Here is a 21,675-nt window from a genome sequence, read left to right on the forward strand (position 1 = left end):
CAAATATGGATGTTATTATTGCGCGTCGTGCGTAATTAAAAATATTTAAGATAGACGAGTTAAATATTTAATTAAACCATGATTACCCTCGTATGGTGTAGATGTAGAAAACATAGTTTGGACAGAAAACGTTGGGGAATTAACAAAACGAAAATCTTAAGATTAAGATAATCGAATAAATCTCATTTAAAACAGGTATAAGACATATACACATACAAAATAATAATAAATAATGGGTGGTACGTAAATCTAGGCAGCTAAATTAAAACCTATAAGTTTTAATTACTCATTAAAAAATTCCGAATGGTATTGTGTGGGAGTTTTTTAACAATTTGTAAAGAGTATTCTGGACCTAAAAAGCTAATAATATACACATTAATATATTTTACAGAAAGGTCAACTGTAAAATGTCCAAGAAAGACCGCCGATAACTCTCAAATCTGGTATCCGCATTGAAGTCTAGTTTAAACATTTGTGTTAAAAAAGAAGAACGCCTATTTGGCTCATTCGATTTTTATTGTCTTGAATGCAAATTCAGAAAATCTGATATCAATATATTTATAATTCCGATATGATAATACTTTTGCGATAAGCTCTTCAGAGGCTTGGTAATCAAACTACAAAGAACTGAAAAAAAATCTAACGTTTTTCTACAGAAAAATATTAAATGGCCATCAGCATGAATTTAGATGTAATCATAAGGTAGCGGATATTTATAGTGTTTAGCATTTATATCAATTTTTTTTACTTTATAAGTAACCATTTGTGTTATATTTTAAGACGTTAAATAAATACCAAAATACTTTAAGTTCTATAATATCGCATTCAAAATGTTTTCGTTCCTTTATCTTTCTCTTTGGTCTTGGGAACTTCAGATTTTTAAAAAGGTTTTCTGCGTTTTTATTTTGCTAAACACTTTTACTCTTGAAGTTTTATGGCTTACTCGGTGAAACCCTTTCCATGGAAACTTTTCCATGTAGAAGCTCTATTGACCACATGATGATAGTTCATAGCCCTGGATCAACTTTTTTAAACCCTTTTAGGTTACTCTCATGTGCTTGGAACGACCGTTAAATACACTCCTTTCGAGGTTATTCAAATAAACAACAACTAAAAGTGAGGTTATGAACGCATAGTTATTGACATGTGATATTTGCACAGTAATAGTTTTTAATGGTTTTCCAGTTACTTTTAGTTTTCTACCTCTCACGAAGATTTTTATAAATGCACTTTAATCAACTTATACAACTATAAGTTTTCTAAATTAACCTTAATTCCAGAGTTTTTGAGTTGTTATAATATTTAAATTTACAAGACATTCTCATAATAATCTCAAAGTAAAAAGCTATTGCTGTTAACTTCAGAATAATGTTTAATGACATTTATAATATATTTAGGTAGGTTTTATAGCGGAAACGAAAATGTAACTCCTTTTTAATTTATAGTTCATACAGGTGGTGACAAATTTTTGGTTACAAATAAATGCGAATCAACATACTATTAAAGGTGAGGAATCAAAGAAGAAAATGAGCATCAATCCTTACAAAAATGTAAAAAATAAAGATACTAATGAAGGACCCCATCTGCGGCTGCGCTTAGCTATGATTTCGCGATTGACTCCACTAAAGTGCACTGCGATATTAATTCGAAAATTGTAACCTGCCTGACTAGTAAACTGGGTCAACTTTTTTAATGAAAAATAATAAGGAAAAAAATCTTGAAAGTTCAAGCCCTTAATATTTGCGGGAAAAGCATTTGTATTTTAGATTTTTTAGTGTTGATCGCATTATAGGAAATTGAATTTTCTATAAAAAAGCTTCGTTTGAATTTTTTTATTATAAGAGCCGTTTTTAAGAAATCAACATAAATAATTTTTTTTATTTAGTTTTTTCATTTTTCATTTCATTTCATTTTTCAACAGCAACTCAATATACGAAAATAAATAATTTGGATTTTGATTTAATTGAGTGTCTTAATATTTTTTTATATAATTAAATCCTTGTCAACAGAATCATTAAAAATAATTTTAAAAATAACAATTACGTTTTTTAACTATTGAAAATTATTTATTTGCAATAATTTACACATTACAAATCATAGGCAACCATTTCTCTGTACATTCAATAGATCAAGTTCGTATTCTATATCGACGAAAATTATTTTATCATTAATACAATCAATAAAAATAATTTTGAAAATGACAACTGTGTCGTTTTACCACTGAAAATTATTTACTTATAATATTTTACACATTACTACTATAATCAAAGAAAATCAGCCATTTTTCTCTCAATCCTTCTCAAAACTTACTAAAAAAGTATTTCGAGACCCTTTTTGTAGAGTAATAAATTTCTTTTAAAAATCAATACTGTTCTTTTTTGTATATTGAGTTGTACGTTATTTACCAAATTGTAAAATGAAAAAGATACGTAAAAAAAACTTATTAATGTTTAAGGCTTGATTTTTTGGAAACTGTTCGTCTGACGAAAATTTTCAATCCGATGAATTTTAAAGAGAATTCAATTTTTTACGCAAACATATTTAGATAAATACTTTAACCTCAATCGTTCGGCTGTTTTGAAGCAATAATAAGAACAGGAATAAAAAATCTGAAATACAAATCATTGGACCTCTTCTTCCCATTCATATTAAGGGTTCAAAATTGACGACATTTTTTTCATTAATTCTGAATGATTTTATCGATACATTTTTCCTAAAAAAAAGTCAATTTCAATGAACCAATTTACTGCCTAGTGTTAGACAAGACTCGGAAAATAGACACGCAGAAGTGCCAGGAAGCGTCGAAGATGAAAGCACATCTGAAGGAGCCACTGTTGTATGGTAGATCTTCCATGGTCCACTTCGTCCATCATGTTTTCATCAAATCGAAATGTCGACGACGGTTGCGAGAAATTTATGAAGTTGACGACGTGGAATGTTAAGCACGGCCGTCGAAACCTCGAACGCGCAATCCTTCTTCCTTGTTGGCGCGCGACTTTAAGAACCATTGTTTTTAAGAGGACGAAAATTATGGGATCTTTTTAAGCGGCCAATTAGCGGTTCATGGGAGAGTTTTTTGTCGTTTTGCGTTGTTTATCATTTTATTCGATTCGGAGATTTGTGTCAAGGCGGACCCCCGCGATAATGATGCACGTAAATGAATGTGTTTCGATTTCTTTCAAAAATTTCTCTACCTGGACTAATATCGTCCACCGAAATATATAGGAGCCCGAACAATTAAATGTTGAAAAGTCAATTGTCAAAAAACTAATGGTGCATTAAAAAACTTCGATATCTCAGTTGAAATGTCTTGCCGATTTCTTAAAAAAAAATGATAATATTCTGTGGTTTTAAACAATAGCCAAAATACATTTTTCTGTAAATTTACAGGTAAAAATGATTTAAGCCCGCATCTTATGGGAATATTTTTTATTATTAATTTTGGGGAAATTTTGATCTTAGGTATAGTTTGTGCATCAAAAATAAAGATTTAACAATCAAAATTGACATTTTTCATGAAAAATATTTAAAAATTTGGCTATTTTTGAAAATATCGAAACATTTTATTGGGAAAAATTGTTCCTTTTTCAGTTTTCTACAAAGGTGACCATTACTTAAAAAAACCGGACAAATAAATAATAACACATAATTTGACAAAAAAAGTGTAATACCCGGAAACTGCAGTCACTAATGAGAATTTAATTTTGTGGTCTGTTCCCGATCAAAAACATGGTAGACGATTAATATCTCTACAACCGAGATAGGTATAGGGAAGTATTTTACAAAAAATATACAAGTTGTCAAAGTAAAATAATTAAAGTTGTTGCCACGTTGTGATATAAGCGGCTACACTGTACTTTTCACAAGGTCAACAGAAGTCGCAACTCGAAATCAAAATTAAAATTAGTCTCCGATAGGATATGTCAATGTACACAAGTCATCCAAAACAAAATATAAATATACATACTAGACTGTGTTCTATAAAATAAACTTTGCTAGGTAACATAAACGGAAATAATATTGACATTTCAAACAAGTTGGTATATAATTCAAAAATTTCTTGGGCCTAAACCCTCTAAAATTTAATTCAGACTATTGACCACAAAAATAAATGAATATATTATTTAGTAGAATAAATGTCAATCATAACACCAGAAAGTTTCTAGCCATCTTATCAATGGTTGCTGGTTCTCGTTTATATATAATGGCATTGGTTGCCGACCGTTTAGTAGCATAGATATCAAATCTGGGTTGTTGATATTTTGAAGCACCCATTAAATCGGTAAAGCAATCAAAAAGGGATCTTTAAATTATGTTTATTCCTTTGGTTGGTGTTAAAAAATCTAAATAGAGGTCCAATTTTGACAAATACCAATAAATTCTCTTTTTTTCTCCATTTTTGTAGATGACTCTTGTCTAGCGGCGCCCGCAGAACAGCTACGTTTGTTTTTAAGTTTTTCCAATAATTTCCACCAGTCTACGGAGGTGGAGAATGAGAGAGAGTTATGTTTCCTAAATATGGAGAGAACCTGATGACACAATTACAAAAAATTGGTTCTCAAAACCTACAAATTCCGTAAGAATTTAAAAATTTCAGTAGGGTCCTCCCTTAACAAATAAAGTAGGTTCAATTAATGTATCGACCAACAAAATTTAGTAATTCCTAATAATAAAAAATAAAGTCAAAAAATCTCGATGGATACCAGAGCAGTGTCAAAACGGTACAATTTAATAAACTTCATGCCACCGGAGTGAGAGATTGTTGACAAAACAATGTTTAGAAAAAAGAATGTAACACACAAAGGTAGAAATACCAAACGATAAGAAATTGATAGGACCGACATTTCTAAGCATCATTTTCACAACCAACATGTTATGATGTCAGGAATCTTGGACAGTGAACCTAATTACGAAAAATAATTACTCATTTAGATAATCCAAATCCAACATAGAACTACGCTGTACCTTTTTTTTTTCAATGAAACTTCCACTGGCTACTGTAATACTATTTACAAAAAAATATGAATTCCTGAGATCGTGAGTTCGATTCAACAACAACCGCCTCAGGAGGAATCCTTTAGTTTTGTAAATAGTATTACGCTGTACTCCTTGCGTTTGTGAGATGATCATATATCGTTTTGGTGGGAGGAGGCACCTGATTACCAAAGAAACAAATATATACAGAGATTCCTTGACCTACGTCGGGGAATCTCGGAACGAGTAGCAAAAAATAAATATTTGGAAACATAGCTGCATGAAGGATGGTGTTCAGATAATGAAATTAAATGAATTGAACAAGCTCGAAATATTTTGCTGAAACTTATTTCACTTGCGGCGACTTCCATCTTGGTCTCCGCTTGAGATTGAAAGAGTGTAACATTTGGTTGGACTCTGAAGGTAAATGCGATGACCAACTGGAGACTTTTGGGACGTGGAAATACCGGAGAATTTTTAAGATCGCATGAGCAGTTAGGCTGACAGGGTGAAGAGGTTCGGGACCGCCTTAATAAGAACCGGGAGCTCCTCAATATTATAAAGAATAGGCAGACTGAAGAGGATTGGGATGGAAAAAGTTGTCAAGCGACATATAATCATTAATATATGCCGCCAGAGCCAGAGAAACAAGAGAAAATGTGGTCGCATATTCCCATCAATGGATTTGTATAGAAAGATGAAGATTACCAACGAGATAAAAAAGAATAATGCCTGTCTCAACCTAAAGTAAACCAACCAAAACCTGAGCACTACCCCTAATGCCGAACAAAAGAAAGTTTTTGGTAAATAATCTTTTAAAAAATAGTTAGTTTCCCATGCTCACCGCCAACAGGCCCCGCGACAAATACTTCGACCACCTCTATAATTTCTTTAAAATAACGCTTAACTAACTTGTGTTCTGAAATGTGCGGTTGCGATTTTTTTTTTTAAGTTAATTGCGCAAATGCGAATTTAAACTTGTCTGTTGTCTTGGTAGAATGTACATTTTTTTACGTGACCTATACTACACTAAATCGAAATGCGTCATTAAGTTACACTTTATTCCCCAAATTAACGGTTTTGATCGTTTTCAATATAATATTTAGCCCACCCTGTACACTATTCGAAGATTGTGGCTGTCGAATAAGTTGATGTCACTAACCAAATTAACCCATGTAATCTTGTGCGTTTTGCGATTCAAAAATTTGAAAGAAAATACTTCCTTTTCTTAGACGTTGTTTATAATTCACTTCACTTAAAAGAGGAGTTAACGCTAGTGCTGCTGGAAATGGATTATGTGATTTGGTTAACATAGTCTTGACTTCTGTGGAAACAATGCCACATTCCATTAAAACAAGAAGGAACCGTATACATATTTCGATTTAGCGTTTTGAAGTTTTATAATTTTGAATTTAGGAATGGTAAAGGAGAATATAAATATTTGGCTATTTGTATTTTCGTCGCAGTTGTCCCTATAGATGAATAATATTCTTTATGCAATGTAGCCCAAAATGATATATTCATATTATTTATTTGGTTCATAATATTGACATGACTTGCTACTGCTGGTCTGTCTATCTATCTATCTGTCTAAATACTAAGTTCAAGTTATATTAGAATTGTGAAGTCCAGTGCCGTGAATATTTTAAGGAGTATTAAAGGGACGCCACCGACATTTTTCTTTGTTGTTTCCCGACCAACGTTTATACGGGATGTTTCAAAAACAAATGCAAAAAACTTAAGGGAGTGATTCCTTTCTTATAACAAAAGAGTAGTTTGTTATAAAGACGTTCGGTCAAAAGTCACCTATTAACTAAATTAAGTCAGTATGCTGTTTTCTAAAGGAAAAAGTTATGTTATGACATAAAGAACATATTTTTTTATTTTGTTTTTCATAAAAACTTTTTTTGTCATTTTCAATTTTTTCATAATCTCAAGGAATGCATTATGGAATAAAAAAAGTAGTTAAAACAATCTAGTGGGCTGCCATCACTTCTTACGGCGTTTTTAATTTAATAAAAAAATTTAGGTTTTAATTTAATAATGGTGAATTACACTAATGTAGAAATGGCAGATATGCATTTTATGCGAGCATAAATCTTATAATCTTATATGAAGATTGTATTGTTGTTGTGCCTTAGATGTTTTGCTTATTTATTATGTTTCTATTTCAGTCATATTACTTAAATAAAACGATTTTAAACATGGTATTTATTCATAGGCTACAGAAACGATTATTAACAAATTATTTCCAAATGTAATTGTATAGAAGAAAATTGATTAATGTTGGTAATGAATACAACTATTTATAAGATTAAATATAAAATATAGCATAAAAATTACATCCATAAAAAAACGTTTTTAATAATTTTAAGAGTACTAGAGTGAATCAAAAAAGAAAGACATAAGAAAAAATTAATTAACACAACACATATATATTATTTGATAGTTACTAGTTTTATAATGAGTCTCTATTATGATAAATGTATTGTTTAACTTTTTGTTGGAATGAAGTTAGTGAGGTGATTGATCTCAGTTGGAGAGGGAGTCTTGATAGCATTATCAGTGAAACTGCGCTGGAACTGTGCCAAAGAATGTTTGGGAAGGATAAACAGCCCTCTATGACGAGTATTAACCAAATGAATATCTGATCCAGGATTAAGTTTGTCTAAAAGATATGTCGGACGTTGGAGAGATATCATTTTTTTAATTAAGACTAAAAGCTGCGATTTAAAATGTTCGTCTAATGTTAGCCAGCGAGAATCCTCTAGGCTAGTTGATATGTGATCACATTTACGAAGGTTGTGTGAGAATCTGAGACAGGCATTCTGAGGACGCTGAAGACTAACTTTGTCCTTCTAAAGTAGGGCAGGCTAGTATGAAATTGAGGAAATAATTAAGGAATAGGTAAGTTTTTATTTAATTGCTGTGTCCAGAATATCTTTATTATAGTAGAGAAACCAAAGCTTGTAAAACGATTTCCGGATCAAAGTGACCTACAAAAATCAAATTATTATCTAAATGCAGACTCAGATTTTTTGCATTTGGCGTCCGGCCGTAAGTAAATAGATTAATTATTTTTTCTTTATCTTGAGGAATGACCTTATCGTATTTCCAGAGTAAGGTTCATAATATACGGGATATGCGACAAAGATTGGGGAAAACATATAACATTATCTTCCTATCAATCCCATCAGACCCCACGGCATGAGTTCTAATGTGATGTATTATTTTTCCGATTTTATTAGGGTAAATACTGGAAATAGAAAAATTTTCTGAATTTAAAGAGTTTTTGTTGTAGAATTGCTTAATGAAATCATTATTTAAGTGTGCTTCATTAGAATTCGCAATATTTGAGACACCTGAATGTAGTGTAGGTCCGGAGTAGACATTAGGATATTTAAGTACACGCCAGAAGTTTGTTGGATCCGTAAGCAACTTGGGTTGGCAAAAAGCTTTCTTCTCCGGCTTAATAAATAGCCGTATTTACAAGATTTCTCAACTCCTTGTATTCAAATCGTGGATTGTTCGGTTTTCTGTTTTACTTAGATAGTTTTGATTATATCATTACCTTTAAGTTTTCCGTGAGCCAAGGAGCTGGCGGTTTTGTTATCTTCGCAGTTTTCAGAGGAGCAGTAAGTTAGTATTAAAAAACTCAACCATTTTATCAATGTCAGTTTGTTCGAATATTTAATCCCAATTAATATTGTTTAAATCAAATTGAAAATGTTCATAACAAATATTAGAAAAATCCTTGTAGGTTTTAAAAAGCGATTTCGGTTTAGATTTACGTATCTTCAATTTACAGTGTACCATATGTGTACCAGATTATAGATTACTCTAAATTTTTTTTGGACATGACCTTTTTTATAATTTATTTTTTTATCTGGAAAATGGAAGTTTTATGAAAAAATTGAAGGAGATAAAAATATTTTGAAATTAAAACAAAATAAAAAATATATTTTTCATGTTATTGAGTAAGATTTATGCCTACATTTAGTTAAGAAGAATAATATGGGTAGCCTAATTCAATCCCTTCCAGTAATTTTAATCTATTCCATTCTATTTATTTTTATTTTTAAGATAAAAAATAAAAACATTACTTTTCCGCCAAATTCGTAGCGCGATATCTCCTTCTGACCCAAAGTTTATATAACAAATGACCCTTTATTTTAAACAACCCCCCTAAGTTTTTCCAATTTGTTTTGAAACACTCCGGATAAACTTTTTTTATCAATTTAAAAAACCTGTACGTAGGGTCAATTTTCAAACAATTATTTGTTTTCCGAGTGTTTTTCGCCAAAAACCGATTTTCGTTCGACGCGGATCGCCGATTTTTGTTCGCAAATTCGGTAAACAAACGACGGCGTCACTATAACCATAAACTGGTCCGAAAACAATAATAACGGTACTCGTTGCAAAATTTCACCGAGCCGGATCGTAAATTCAGCGGCGTGAATCACACTTTAGAAAACCGCGCGATTTTATTGCAACTGGCTATTCTACTAAATATGGCCGAAATTTAAATATAATGCGATTCGCGAAAAAAAAAACATGACGCTTCCCGGATCTCTCGCGCTTTCACTGAGGCGCCGCACATTTTTTTGTATAGTGGTGTCGTCCAAAAACATCGGGTTTAATCTAAATTGTTTGATAAGCTCATCAATAATATTGTTAGATTTAAATAAATCGAGATTGTTTTAAAGACGACTTTTCCGATCTTGGCGTCAATGTCGAGCGGTGCATGCCAGAGCAGGGCATCAACTGATGCCCGTCGCCACCCTCTGCGGCGTCCCGACTCACGCGCGCGAATAGACCCGAAGATTTCCCGACGCATCCGAAATCGATAGATCGCGCCAATATTTAAATATTCGAACGTAATCTAACACGGCCAAACTGACAACATTCCGCTCTCGGAATGCATGACTCATTTGAAGTGTCACAGACATGAACACACAGAAAAAAAACAAAGTTTTATTTCTTTACAGCAACGTTAAAATATATAGATGTGTACATCGGTAAAAATTCGTAAACCTTTCATTCTGCAGATTTATCATCAGCCGTCCCAGAGTTCCCTGTAATGAACAAAAAACGAGAATTCATCAATCAAATGAATTTCACAAACAATTGGGACTAGATTTACGTAATAACTCACAAGCTGACAGACACGATGGAAATTCTGTAGTAAGCACGCATTTACAAATACAGAGTTGACTTGAGTAGCACGATGGAAATACTGCAATAAGCACGTATTTGCGATGGGCTCTCAAACAACAAAATCAAAACACAGAGTTGACTTGAGCAGCGCGATGGAAATACTGCAATAAGCACGTATTTGCGATGGGCTCTCAAACAACAAAATCAAAACACAGAGTTGACTTGAGCAGCGCGATGGAAATACTGCAATAAGCACGTATTTGCGATGGGCTCTCAAACAACAAAATCAAAACACAGAGTTGACTTGAGCAGCGCGATGGAAATACTGCAATAAGCACGTATTTGCGATGGGCTCTCAAACAACAAAATCAAAACACAGAGTTGACTTGAGCAGCGCGATGGAAATACTGCAATAAGCACGTATTTGCGATGGGCTCTCAAACAACAAAATCAAAACACAGAGTTGACTTGAGCAGCGCGATGGAAATACTGCAATAAGCACGTATTTGCGATGGGCTCTCAAACAACAAAATCAAAACACAGAGTTGACTTGAGCAGCGCGATGGAAATACTGCAATAAGCACGTATTTGCGATGGGCTCTCAAACAACAAAATCAAAACACAAAATACTCCAAAGACTATTTAAATTAGTTTTATATACACAACTCAAATCAATCTAACACGGCACAACAAGTCAAATTATGTACTTACAATTGTCTAGTTGTAATAATCTTTGGAAATCGTCAGGCGTCCAATCAGTAGGCCAATGCCGCAACTGATCCTTAGAACATTTAAAAGTTTTCGGAGTACCTAATTTCTTAATCAAATACCGATTATTGGTAAGTGATCTCTTGATTATGTAAGGACCAACAAATTCACAAGAAAACTTTTCAGGTCTTTGACCTCGGCTTAACAAAACAGTATCACCTACTTTATACAGCTGATTGTCTCTTCGCTTCTTATTTAGATAATTCAACTGCCTTTCTGAATTTTGCCGTAGTTTCTTTATAACTGCGGAATAATCCACTGGAGATTTAGTTTCATCAGGGATTGGCAAATCGGTTAAGACTGTACGAATTTGAGGCGTTTGACCCTCTCGACCAAATACTAACTTAAAAGGTGAGCAACCAGTCGTCTTTTGTTTCGTAGTATTGATTACTAACTGGATCTTCCATACTTTGTTCGGCCAATCTGTTACTTTATTGGATTCAACTCTTAACAAATTGGTAATAGTTCGCATATAGCGTTCTATTTGTCCGTTGGAGCGATGAACACCGGGGGTTGTCACGTGTAATTCGATGCCAAAATATTCGGTAAATGATTTAAATATTTTTGCTATGAAATTAGTTCCAGCGTCGTGAATTAGTTTGGAGGGCGTGCCAAATATGCTGAGGAATTTAGCAAAATTTTGTGTTGTTTCTTCTGTAGTAACGGTGGATTGAGGATATAGGAGACAGAATTTGGAGAAGGCGTCAATTATAACAAGGATATATTTATAGTTTTTTGGATTACCTGGTAAGGGGCCCAGACAGTCGACATGAACTGTATGGAATGGTTCATCGGGCTTTGGGATAGAAGTAAGGAAGCCTTGTTTAGGACCCGTCTGATTTTTTCGTACTGCACATATCAAACAGTGTTCAACATACTTTTTAACATACCTGGTCATATGGGGAAACCAAAAGTAAAGTCTGATTGAGGCAAGAGTTTTTTCCCAACCTATGTGACTTTGATCATCGTGAAATATTTTCAAAAGACTATAACGGTTATTAGATGGTACAAAAAGTAAAGACTGAGACGATTTGTTATTTTTATTGGTTGTAATACGAAATAAGGTCTCTTTTTCTAATTTATATTTTCGTTTGACATCATCTTTAGCATCGTTCAAAGATTGAATGATTTGTTTACATTCCTCATCTTGACTTTGTGATACGGTAAGCCAATTTTTATGAAAATTGGGTTGTGAATCGATATGAGCTACAGTTTCAATTGGGTTCCTGCTAAGGAAGTCAACATGAGATATTTCAGAGCCCTTACGATAAACAATTTCGAAGTCGAAATCCTGCATATAAGCCCACCAGCGGGCGGTCCGCGGCTTAAGTTCTTTTTTGCTTGCAGATAATTTTAAGGAATTGCAATCAGTTACTAAAGTGAATCTTAATCCAAGCAAATATACACGAAAATTTTTTAAAGCTTTCACAACGGCCAGAGTCTCTAGTTCAAACGAATGATACATAGCTTCATCTGGATTGGTTTTTTGACTGAAATATTCAACTGGACGAAAGGTATCACTGTGTTTCTGCAATAAAATAGCACCGAAACCAATACTGCTCGCATCAGTATGCAATTGAGTCTCTAAATTTGAATCGAAAATTGACAATAGGGGTTTTTGAGTAAGGACATCAATAACATACTGCCTTGCTTTTTCACATTCAGTCGTCCAAACAAAGGGAACATCATTACGAGTCAAGTGAGTTATACAAGCTACTTTGGAAGAAAAAGCGGGAATAAATTTACGGAAGTAGCTCGCCAAACCGATGAATTGGCGCACTTGTTTCACGTTAGTGGGTGACAGACTTTCCTTGACTGCTTTAACTTTATTCGGATCAGGTCGGATACCATCAGCCGATATTTGACGACCTAAATAGGTGATGTTTTGCATAAAAAATCGACATTTACGAAGGTTAATTGAAAATCCGGCTTTAGACAAAGCATCAAGAACTAATTTTAGTTTACAAAATCCATCCTCAAGTGTGATGGAGGGTATTACTATGTCATCCATGTAAACAACCGCGGTGTCATATTTTAGGTTACCTAAAGCCATATTAATTGCTCTCTGAAAGACCGCAGGACCATTGGCCAGTCCAAAAGGCATTTTTAAATACTCATACTGACCATCCGGTGTCACGAAAGCGGTTTTTGGAATCGACTCGGGATTAATCGGGATTTGGTGAAAGCCCGAAGCCATATCAAGTGACGTGAAAAATTTATTTTTGCCTAAACGATCGAGCTGATCGTCAATACGTGGCAATGGATACCGATCTCTTAAAGTTATTTTATTCAAATGACGATAATCGACACACAATCGAAATGTCCCATCTTTTTTCTTAACGAGTATAATCGGGCTCCCAAATGGAGAATTGCTCTCCCGGACGATTTCGTTTTTAATTAGATCAGCAACGATGCCACGTACTTTCTGACGCTCAAACTCCGACATACGGTAGGGATGGTGATAAACAGTTTTGTTTTCTGTCAATGTGATGGTTAATTCCCCGGTATTGACAGGTTTAATGGTAAAATCAGTAGCAGTTGACAAATTCTGATAATTCCCCAGCAGTTTGATTAGTTCAGCCATTTCTGCATGCTCCAGATCACTTGTTATTTCCGAGTTATGAATGGTTCGAGTAGAATTTGTAAGCGCAAGCATGGGCATAATTTTTTGAACGTTTTTATTTTTTATTAAAACTACATTATTTTCGTAAACATTTTCACCAACGATAACGTCATATTTGGAATGACTATGCGGCACAATAACAAGATCAAGCGTTATTTTTATTTCGGGAAACTCTACCAATGCTTTGGTAAAAGAAAAAGAATTATGTATGGTACCGTCGAACCATCGTAAAGGAGTAACACGCGGAATTTTCTTTAGATTTAATTTGTCTACCAACGTTTCTTTTATTAGCGAACACGTGGAGCCGGTATCAATTAAACAATTTGTAGTGTAACCCGAAATAACGATAGGCACAGTTTTTAACTTGTTTTCATTAAAATTATGTGAATTGAGCAAAACGTGATGAGATTTAAATTTCTTTACGGTTGGGTCCTGTCCGGACTCTGAAACTTCACTTCCTCGACTTTGTTTATTTTGCCGACGAAAACAATTTTCAATGCCGTGACCAGGTCTTTTACAATATCGGCAAACATCAAACCCTTTATTATCCGAGTTATTGGTATTCTTAGTTTTAGATTTACAATCGCGAGAAAAGTGTCCCGATTGACCGCAAGAATAACAATTTGCCTGCGTCGTTTTTTTGTGTGAAAATACATTATTTTTCTTATTCAATTCGGATGCCGATTTTTCGACTAGAGGAATTTTTATGTAATTAGAGAGAAATGCAATTAAATCACTAACAGAGGCGGCACTACAATTATAGGCCGCAGTTCTGACCGCAAGATCGTCTATTGAATGAGCAATTATTTCGATCAAATCCGAATCAGACCAACTTGCCCGCGTGCGCTTTAATTTTTCTAATTTAATTCTCGCGTATTCAACATAACTGCGCGCATCGGAACTACGATAATTTACAGCATCGCTTAACAGTTTACCCAAATTCTTTTGTTTGGGAAAAGATACAGAAAAGTCAAATTTAAAATTTTCCCACGTTTCTTCCGTGGGTTGCCATGCCGAAAACCATCTTAGTGCAGATTTTTGCAAAAATGGACCAATTCTACTCACGGTTTCCCGATCTGACCAAGCAAATTCGTTCTTATACCCTTCAATTTTTTGTAACCAAATACCACTATCCATATTGTCGGGGTCAAAACTCGGCAAGGCCAACGAAATGGGAGTGGTTTGGGTGGCTGGCGATGTGGTTGATGTCGGCGACGGCTCCTTTGTACCGACACGCTGTTGCAAATTCTCAAGGATCGACGCTATGGCGCCCAAAGATCGATTCAGTTCTTCTTCGGCCATTATAGCACACTCCAAATTACGTTAAACGATTACACGTGTACCCCACACCTGATGTTAGATTTAAATAAATCGAGATTGTTTTAAAGACGACTTTTCCGATCTTGGCGTCAATGTCGAGCGGTGCATGCCAGAGCAGGGCATCAACTGATGCCCGTCGCCACCCTCTGCGGCGTCCCGACTCACGCGCGCGAATAGACCCGAAGATTTCCCGACGCATCCGAAATCGATAGATCGCGCCAATATTTAAATATTCGAACGTAATCTAACAATATAAAACTTTGAATTGGTAGTTGCTGGTTAATATGAAATCAACATGTTGGAATCGTTGGAGAGAAAAAAACAAATTTGGATAGTTTTACTAGAAGGACGCTAGAATTAATGTCAGTTTTTTTAGAGACCCGTCATATAAGAGTAAAACTGTTTTATTTTCATTCAAAATTGTTTGAGGTTTCATCGGGGGTACTACTACAAGGTGGTCGCCCTTCACCCAAGTTATATAGATGTATAAGTGGTCTCTCCAAGATATGAATATACTGTGGAAAGATGTCAATGCACTTTAGAACTGCAGCCGAATGAATAATCCAGCGCTAAGTATTAGCTGCTGTACAGGACATACGAAATTTAATATCAACTATTTTGTTATTAATGACAAAACTTAACCGATAAAACTAAAATTCGAGAACTTTCATCAATCACTTTTAATAAAAGTGTTAACTCTAAAAGGGCCTAAATTCCCTGGCTTCACACCCAGAAAATACTCATAAACTACACGTCAAAACCTGCGTTATTAAGAATTTGTTTATCTGAAATATTTGGTCTTTATATTACGTGTGAATCTGAAATCTATTCTGAATTTTTATGTGTAAATACATAATTTACATTAGATAGATAAGGTATCGCTTTTCAATAGCAACTTCCGAAGTCTCGATTTAAGATGCAGGTATGTATTTTAAAGTATTAGGTTATTTTTAAAAAAGACGATCTATACAAGCAATAGTTTTGTTAAATTTAATATTTGAGGGATTAAAAATAATGTAGAAAACATGACTTTAACAGGGAAGTTTAATCGAATTGAATTCCGCTAATTGTTTTGTTACCTATTACTCATTAAACATTCAATTTTTTAATGGTTTAAAAATGATTGCTACTTTTTAGCAAAAATTCAAAAAAATTGGTGCAAAATGTTACAAATTAGTGACTTTGGAAGATAATAAATATCCTAGAATAAAAACAAGAAAACAGTGACAAACAAGCCCATAGGGTTAAAGAAGTCTCTCACCTGATGGTGTCGGTCCTTATAGAGAAACAGTTTCGGTCCTTTGAGAACGATCATCGCCTGTTTCCAAGATCGGTCCGCAGCGCGCTGCAACAAACCCAAAAACCGTGTCACGCAACCGCTCAAAGTACGAACAATATATATTTCGTTGGGTTTGTAAACGATTTTACAAGCTTTATCTGGTCGTTTATTGGCCCGCGTCTGAGCAGCAATGGCAAAGGTAAACTACCGGGTTAGAAACGTAGCACCAAGAGAGCAAAAATATCTAGTGGGGTGCAGAGAAAAAAGTAAACTCAAAATTCGTTACTAGTCTATGACTGATGTTTTTATTAGTAGTGCGAAACTTGGCAGGGGTCCACAGTTCACAAACCTATCCCGCCAAAAACCTGAAGTACAATTTTGAAATTTGTTCGAAAATTATTGAAATGATAAATAGACATCTTAAATAAAAAAAAACTGATAAAACATAAAAAAAAAAGGTGCCGGAAGTCTACATTGATCTCAAGTGAAAGCCAAAATTATCGATTTTTGGATTTTTTTTCGATATAAATTGTAGATCACAAAAAATAGTCATTTCGTGTATACGGACTGTTCGGAATTTCTTTGTTTTTCTTTTTTTTAATATAGGACTTTTCCACTTAAAGTATAGTAGTTCAAACTCATACATACACTGCTGACAAAATATAAGTTCAGATTTTACATTTTTTTACTTCTTAGTTGTTTATGAAATAACACAATTCATTCCTGCTTATAAAAATGACAATTTTTATTTTACTTTAAAGAAGACAATGTTCTTTCTGGAAATATTACGTTGGCATCAGATATTAACATAAATTAGAACTCTGTATTAAATAACTTATACCACTATGGCTCATAAAACTGCGTCATAACAGATCATGCAGTAGGGGAAACAACATTAAAAAGTATAAGAATTATTGTAAATAATTGTATGATCAACAATTTACGTCTGAAATATTTCTTTGATAAAAATCACCGTTTCACAGATAAATCCAATAAAACTCTTGTCTACTGGTGTACTAAAGATGGCCAATACAATCCGACTAGAAATTATTATTTCATTACTATCTTTGAATCAAATTTGATATAATTAAAACTGGGATCTTCATTACACTTAAAGAATCGTATAAAAAGTTGATTTAAACGAATCAAAAACTGACAAAAATTTGAAATGCGGGCTCATTTATACCGATGGACCTTTTCTGGTATGAATTTATTTCATTATAATTTTCATTATTTCCAAGCGTTCTTATACCAGAAACTTCGGAATACCTCAGGAAATTACTCGAATATAATAACTACAGTAACGATATAATTGAAGAGCTAATCACTCTGACAAAGCTTTGCATGAGTAAAAATATTTCTCTATATAATAACAACTATTATGAACAACAAAATGGCACGGCCATGGGAAATTGTTTATCTCCTTTCCTGGCTGAACTTTTCATGCATCATTTTGAACATAGTGCTAAAGAAAATTTCGAGGACTTTCCTAGGATATGGTATAGATACGTCGACGATGTTTTCGCGGTTTTTGATACAACTTGCATGGATTTAAATGACTTTATTTCAAACTTGAATAATTACTTCCCATCTATTAAATTCATATATGAAATAGAAAGTAACATGCAGTTGCCTTTTTTGGGCGTTCTCGTTATCAAAAACAGTGAAAATCATATAGTTTTTGACATTTGTAGGAAAGACACTAGTACTTTAAGATACATAACCAATGATTCTAACCATGCTTTTCAACATAAAATGGCAAGTTTTAATTTTCTAGTCCATAGACTTGTCACATTTCCTTTAAATCAAGAAAGGTTTGAGGTGGAAAGAAGCCTTATAAAAAAGGTGGCTAGAATCAATGGCTATGAAGATAGTTTTATCGATAAGCTAATTAGGAAATTTAGATTTAAAAACAAACTTCAAAAATCAACGACTTTTCAAGCTGATAAGGAAAATTTAAAAGTAGTCTCGATTCCTTTCTCTCCCCATTATACAAGTGGCCGCAGGTCTTCGAAGTGTCTATCAGTCCGGATCAAAATTAAAAAAATATCTTGGATAATCCCAAGGATAAACTAGATACCCTTGCGAATTTATGAAATATGTTGTAACGATTGTGACAAGACATATGTAGAGCAAACCAAAAGAGCAATTAATGTTAGATTTAAAGAACATTTAGCTCATTTAAAATTTGGTAGATTAGAAAAATCAAGTGTAGCCGAACATATGTTCAACAATAATCATAAGGTAGATATAAGAAATTTAAAATTAGTTAAACATGTAAATAATAGTAGAAAATTAGATGCCTACGAAAGCTTAGAAATTGTTAAGAGAGGGAATAAGGCACTGATCAAGGACAGAGGTCCAATCCCGTTTAGCCCATTATACGCGCTGATTGGTTGCGTGAACAGTGCGTAATTCCCTCTCCCACTTCCCGATGTGTATATATATAGAGAGCATCTGTTCTATTAAGTTTAGTTATAATCTTCTCCTGAAGATGCCAACTTGGTTGGCGAAACGCGCGTCAAGTACGTAAAATTGAGTTTCGGTTTGTGGTAAAACGCGTTATTGTGTGTTAATGCACAATATGGGCTTTACATTATTTGTAAAATTAATAATAATTGGTAAAATTCAAAATGTTACGTAGGAGATTTTTGACTTCAATAAAAGACCATGTTCCAATGTTAATTTAATACAAAGGACAAAAGTTAACTATTTAAAAGGAATATTATTGGAGATAATAACAACCACAACTGAAGCCGCCCCATATCTCTTACGTATCTGAAATACCGGAGGCAACGTAGACTAAAATTGACGAACTGATACGACCCTGCAGTTTAAAACTGGATACTATGCAGCAGTAAACCCATCTCGAATAATAAAGCAATTCAAATTTTGCAACAATTTAACATCTAGGGTCGTAAAGGTCTTTATAATATTTCCATGTGCTGTAGATTATTACAAAAGAAGGGAAGAATACCTCTCGGCCGGCGCCGGACACCTTTCGGTGGAATTTTAAGTGACAGTGAGATAGGCACCGCTTCTTTCTGTGGGTGTCCCCTGAAAGTTATCTCCTAATTTCAAATTATTTTTTATTAAATTATATATTTATAGTAAGTCGTTAATGATCGCTTTTTTTGTCAGTTGTGTGCAAAATGTCGGTAAATCTGATTGGACCAAGGTATATTTTGCGTAGATAGTAAACAGCCCGAATTAGTAGGAAAAGATAAAACTACCGTAAACACTATAAAGAATTTTTGGGTTTTCAAAGTGGATTATAAAACCGCATCCTGTTTGGCGAGAGATTAAAATTTGAAATGTTGCCTTAACCCTTAAATGCGAATTGTTGGCCTTAAGTAACTTGCTTCATTCAAAGATCCACAAGGTCAAACAAAATCATGTAATTTATAATATATCCATGTGTATATATACCTTGAAAGTATTAATTTTGTGGTAGCCGGTAGGTGACATTTTGTTATGTATTTGTTACCGGGCAAACCCGATTTCAAGTAAATTAGTTTGTTTTAGGCTACATCAGTTTTTAGGAAACTAACTAACATTGCTCTCTAATAAATATGCCAGTATGGCCTGAAATCGGGTTTTGCCGAATTATTTTAATTTGTTACCTGTTGGAAACTGCAAGGCATTTTGATTCAGTAACACATTATATTTCGGCCTTTGCAAAATGGAGCGCAACTCCCAAAAAGCTATTCTTGCCAAACTAGAGGGTTGAAGGTTGAAGAACTATGTGTTGAAAATTTTATTTTTTCATGACTGTTAAACTCATAAATATGACTCAACATGCCACGGTCGTATCATTTGCGAAAAGAATTAATTTATTGCTCGGAAATGGGCCCAAAATCGATGCTTGTGGAACCCCATACGTGATACTCCGCTCGGAAGAAAGTAACTTGTCTGCGATCTGAGAGATAACCTTATAACAAGTTAATGCTGTTGTCGCAGAGGTGCTAAGTACTTTATAAATGGATAAGTCACAATGAATAGACCCGACAAAAATTTAGACAAAAATAGAGCTTCTACTTAAAGAAACTTCTCTTCATTGGTACGGAAAGTTACTTTAACAATATCTTTAGCTTGGTATTTACCGGATGACGATAAAAATTGCGAAATGGGGCAAGAAAAAATGAGAAAAAAAACGACCAAAACAAAAAAGAAGGGCGTGGCAACAGAAGAAAATGATGAACTACAAACAAGGAGAGAAACAGAAAGCAAAGAAATATCGCCAGGAACGAAAAACCCTTAGTTCTAAATCCAAAATAAAAAATAAATAATCCAACTTCATTCTAATAGCACATAATTTATTTGCTAGGATTTTAAACTTTGAAACGCCTTGTCAATTTTTATTGAACATACAAAACGAAGAACAAAAGGGCCGACTCAAAGGAAGTCAGGACGGACGAAAGAGGATATTGGCCTGTCATTGAAAAAAGAAAAAATAAATGGACATCCAAGTTGCAAGGAATTGGAATAAAATCTCAATAAAAACAAAACAAAATGCAGAAAAATGAAGAAAAGGGAAGGCTAAACCAAAACTAACCGAAGAACCGAGATTTACATACACATGCGAAAAGTACTGCAACAGCCTTTGCAAATACAAAAAAAAAACGCTTTAAGCATAATAATTTTCTGCATTATCTCTTTGAATGAGATATCGATATTTTTATTTCTATTAACGAAAAAACAAGGAAAAAACATTTTTTTCTTTTTCCTAGTTTATAGCTGTCACTCATTTAAGGGTTAAATATAAATAAGGTAGGGAAAAATGTTAACTCACCTTGCCGTCGATTTCCAAAACCTTGCAATGGACGATCCCTTCCCGTATCGCGCCGAACTTATCGTGAGGTCCCGGACTCACCGACTCCTTTTCCCGATCTAATGAGGCGTTACTGCTACTGCCGCTCGCGCTGTCGCTAAATTTAACAACAAAAAACACACGCATAATATAAATAATTATATATCAACATTCAGGGGTATAGCCAAACGTACAAGCTGGTTAGTAAAGTTACCACAGAAAACAGTTTCTAGCCGTAGCGGATCAGCGTTAATTCGCATCAACCAAAATTTCAATTCATATCCAATTTGAGAGTTATTATCCATCTAATAGCGACTTAGTTGAATATTCTCCCAAAAATGAAGCTAGAAAGCTCTGTATTATTTAAGCACACATTCGGTTCACCACCGTTGGGAAAAACAAAACTTTTAAATATTGACGGTTTACGTCTTTAGTAGTAGCAGAGAGGGTCATAGATACCAAAATTGTTAGTTGGCGTAACCATAGTTCTTTATAAAATTTTTTGTTGCTTGTTGCTTAGATCGCGTTCCTTTTTTCCATTCATTCTGCTCACAACTTGTGCATATTTTTAGTCTTTAATTTAAAAAAAATGGTTCTTGGACCGGTACCTACAATTAATATTGTCATATCAGACCATTAATATCATGTGGGCCGAAAATTGGACCCTTCAAAACCTAAGTTAGTGTTAAATAATATTTAAAATATGACTTTGAACTTTTCAGCTTTTATGAGGTTTTTCATTTT

General features: G+C 33.9%; 1 protein-coding gene across 8 annotated transcripts in view; it reads right to left on the minus strand.

Moving 5' to 3' along the window:
* The window catches only part of LOC132704149 (rho GTPase-activating protein 21-like), a 293,818-nt gene that overhangs the window by 47,502 nt on the left and 224,641 nt on the right, over positions 1 to 21,675 (minus strand). For all 8 annotated transcript variants that reach the window (XM_060673964.1, XM_060673969.1, XM_060673966.1 and 5 more), the window contains 2 exons: positions 20,914 to 21,049; positions 16,104 to 16,187 (listed from right to left, as the gene is read on the minus strand). In XM_060673964.1, the coding sequence (XP_060529947.1) occupies positions 16,104 to 16,187; positions 20,914 to 21,049 (220 nt within the window). The remainder of the gene's footprint in view (positions 1 to 16,103; positions 16,188 to 20,913; positions 21,050 to 21,675) is intronic.

This window comes from Cylas formicarius, unplaced genomic scaffold (genome assembly GCF_029955315.1).
Source record: "Cylas formicarius isolate icCylForm1 unplaced genomic scaffold, icCylForm1.1 PGA_scaffold_6__28_contigs__length_40554024, whole genome shotgun sequence".
Taxonomy (NCBI): Eukaryota; Metazoa; Arthropoda; class Insecta; order Coleoptera; family Brentidae; genus Cylas; species Cylas formicarius.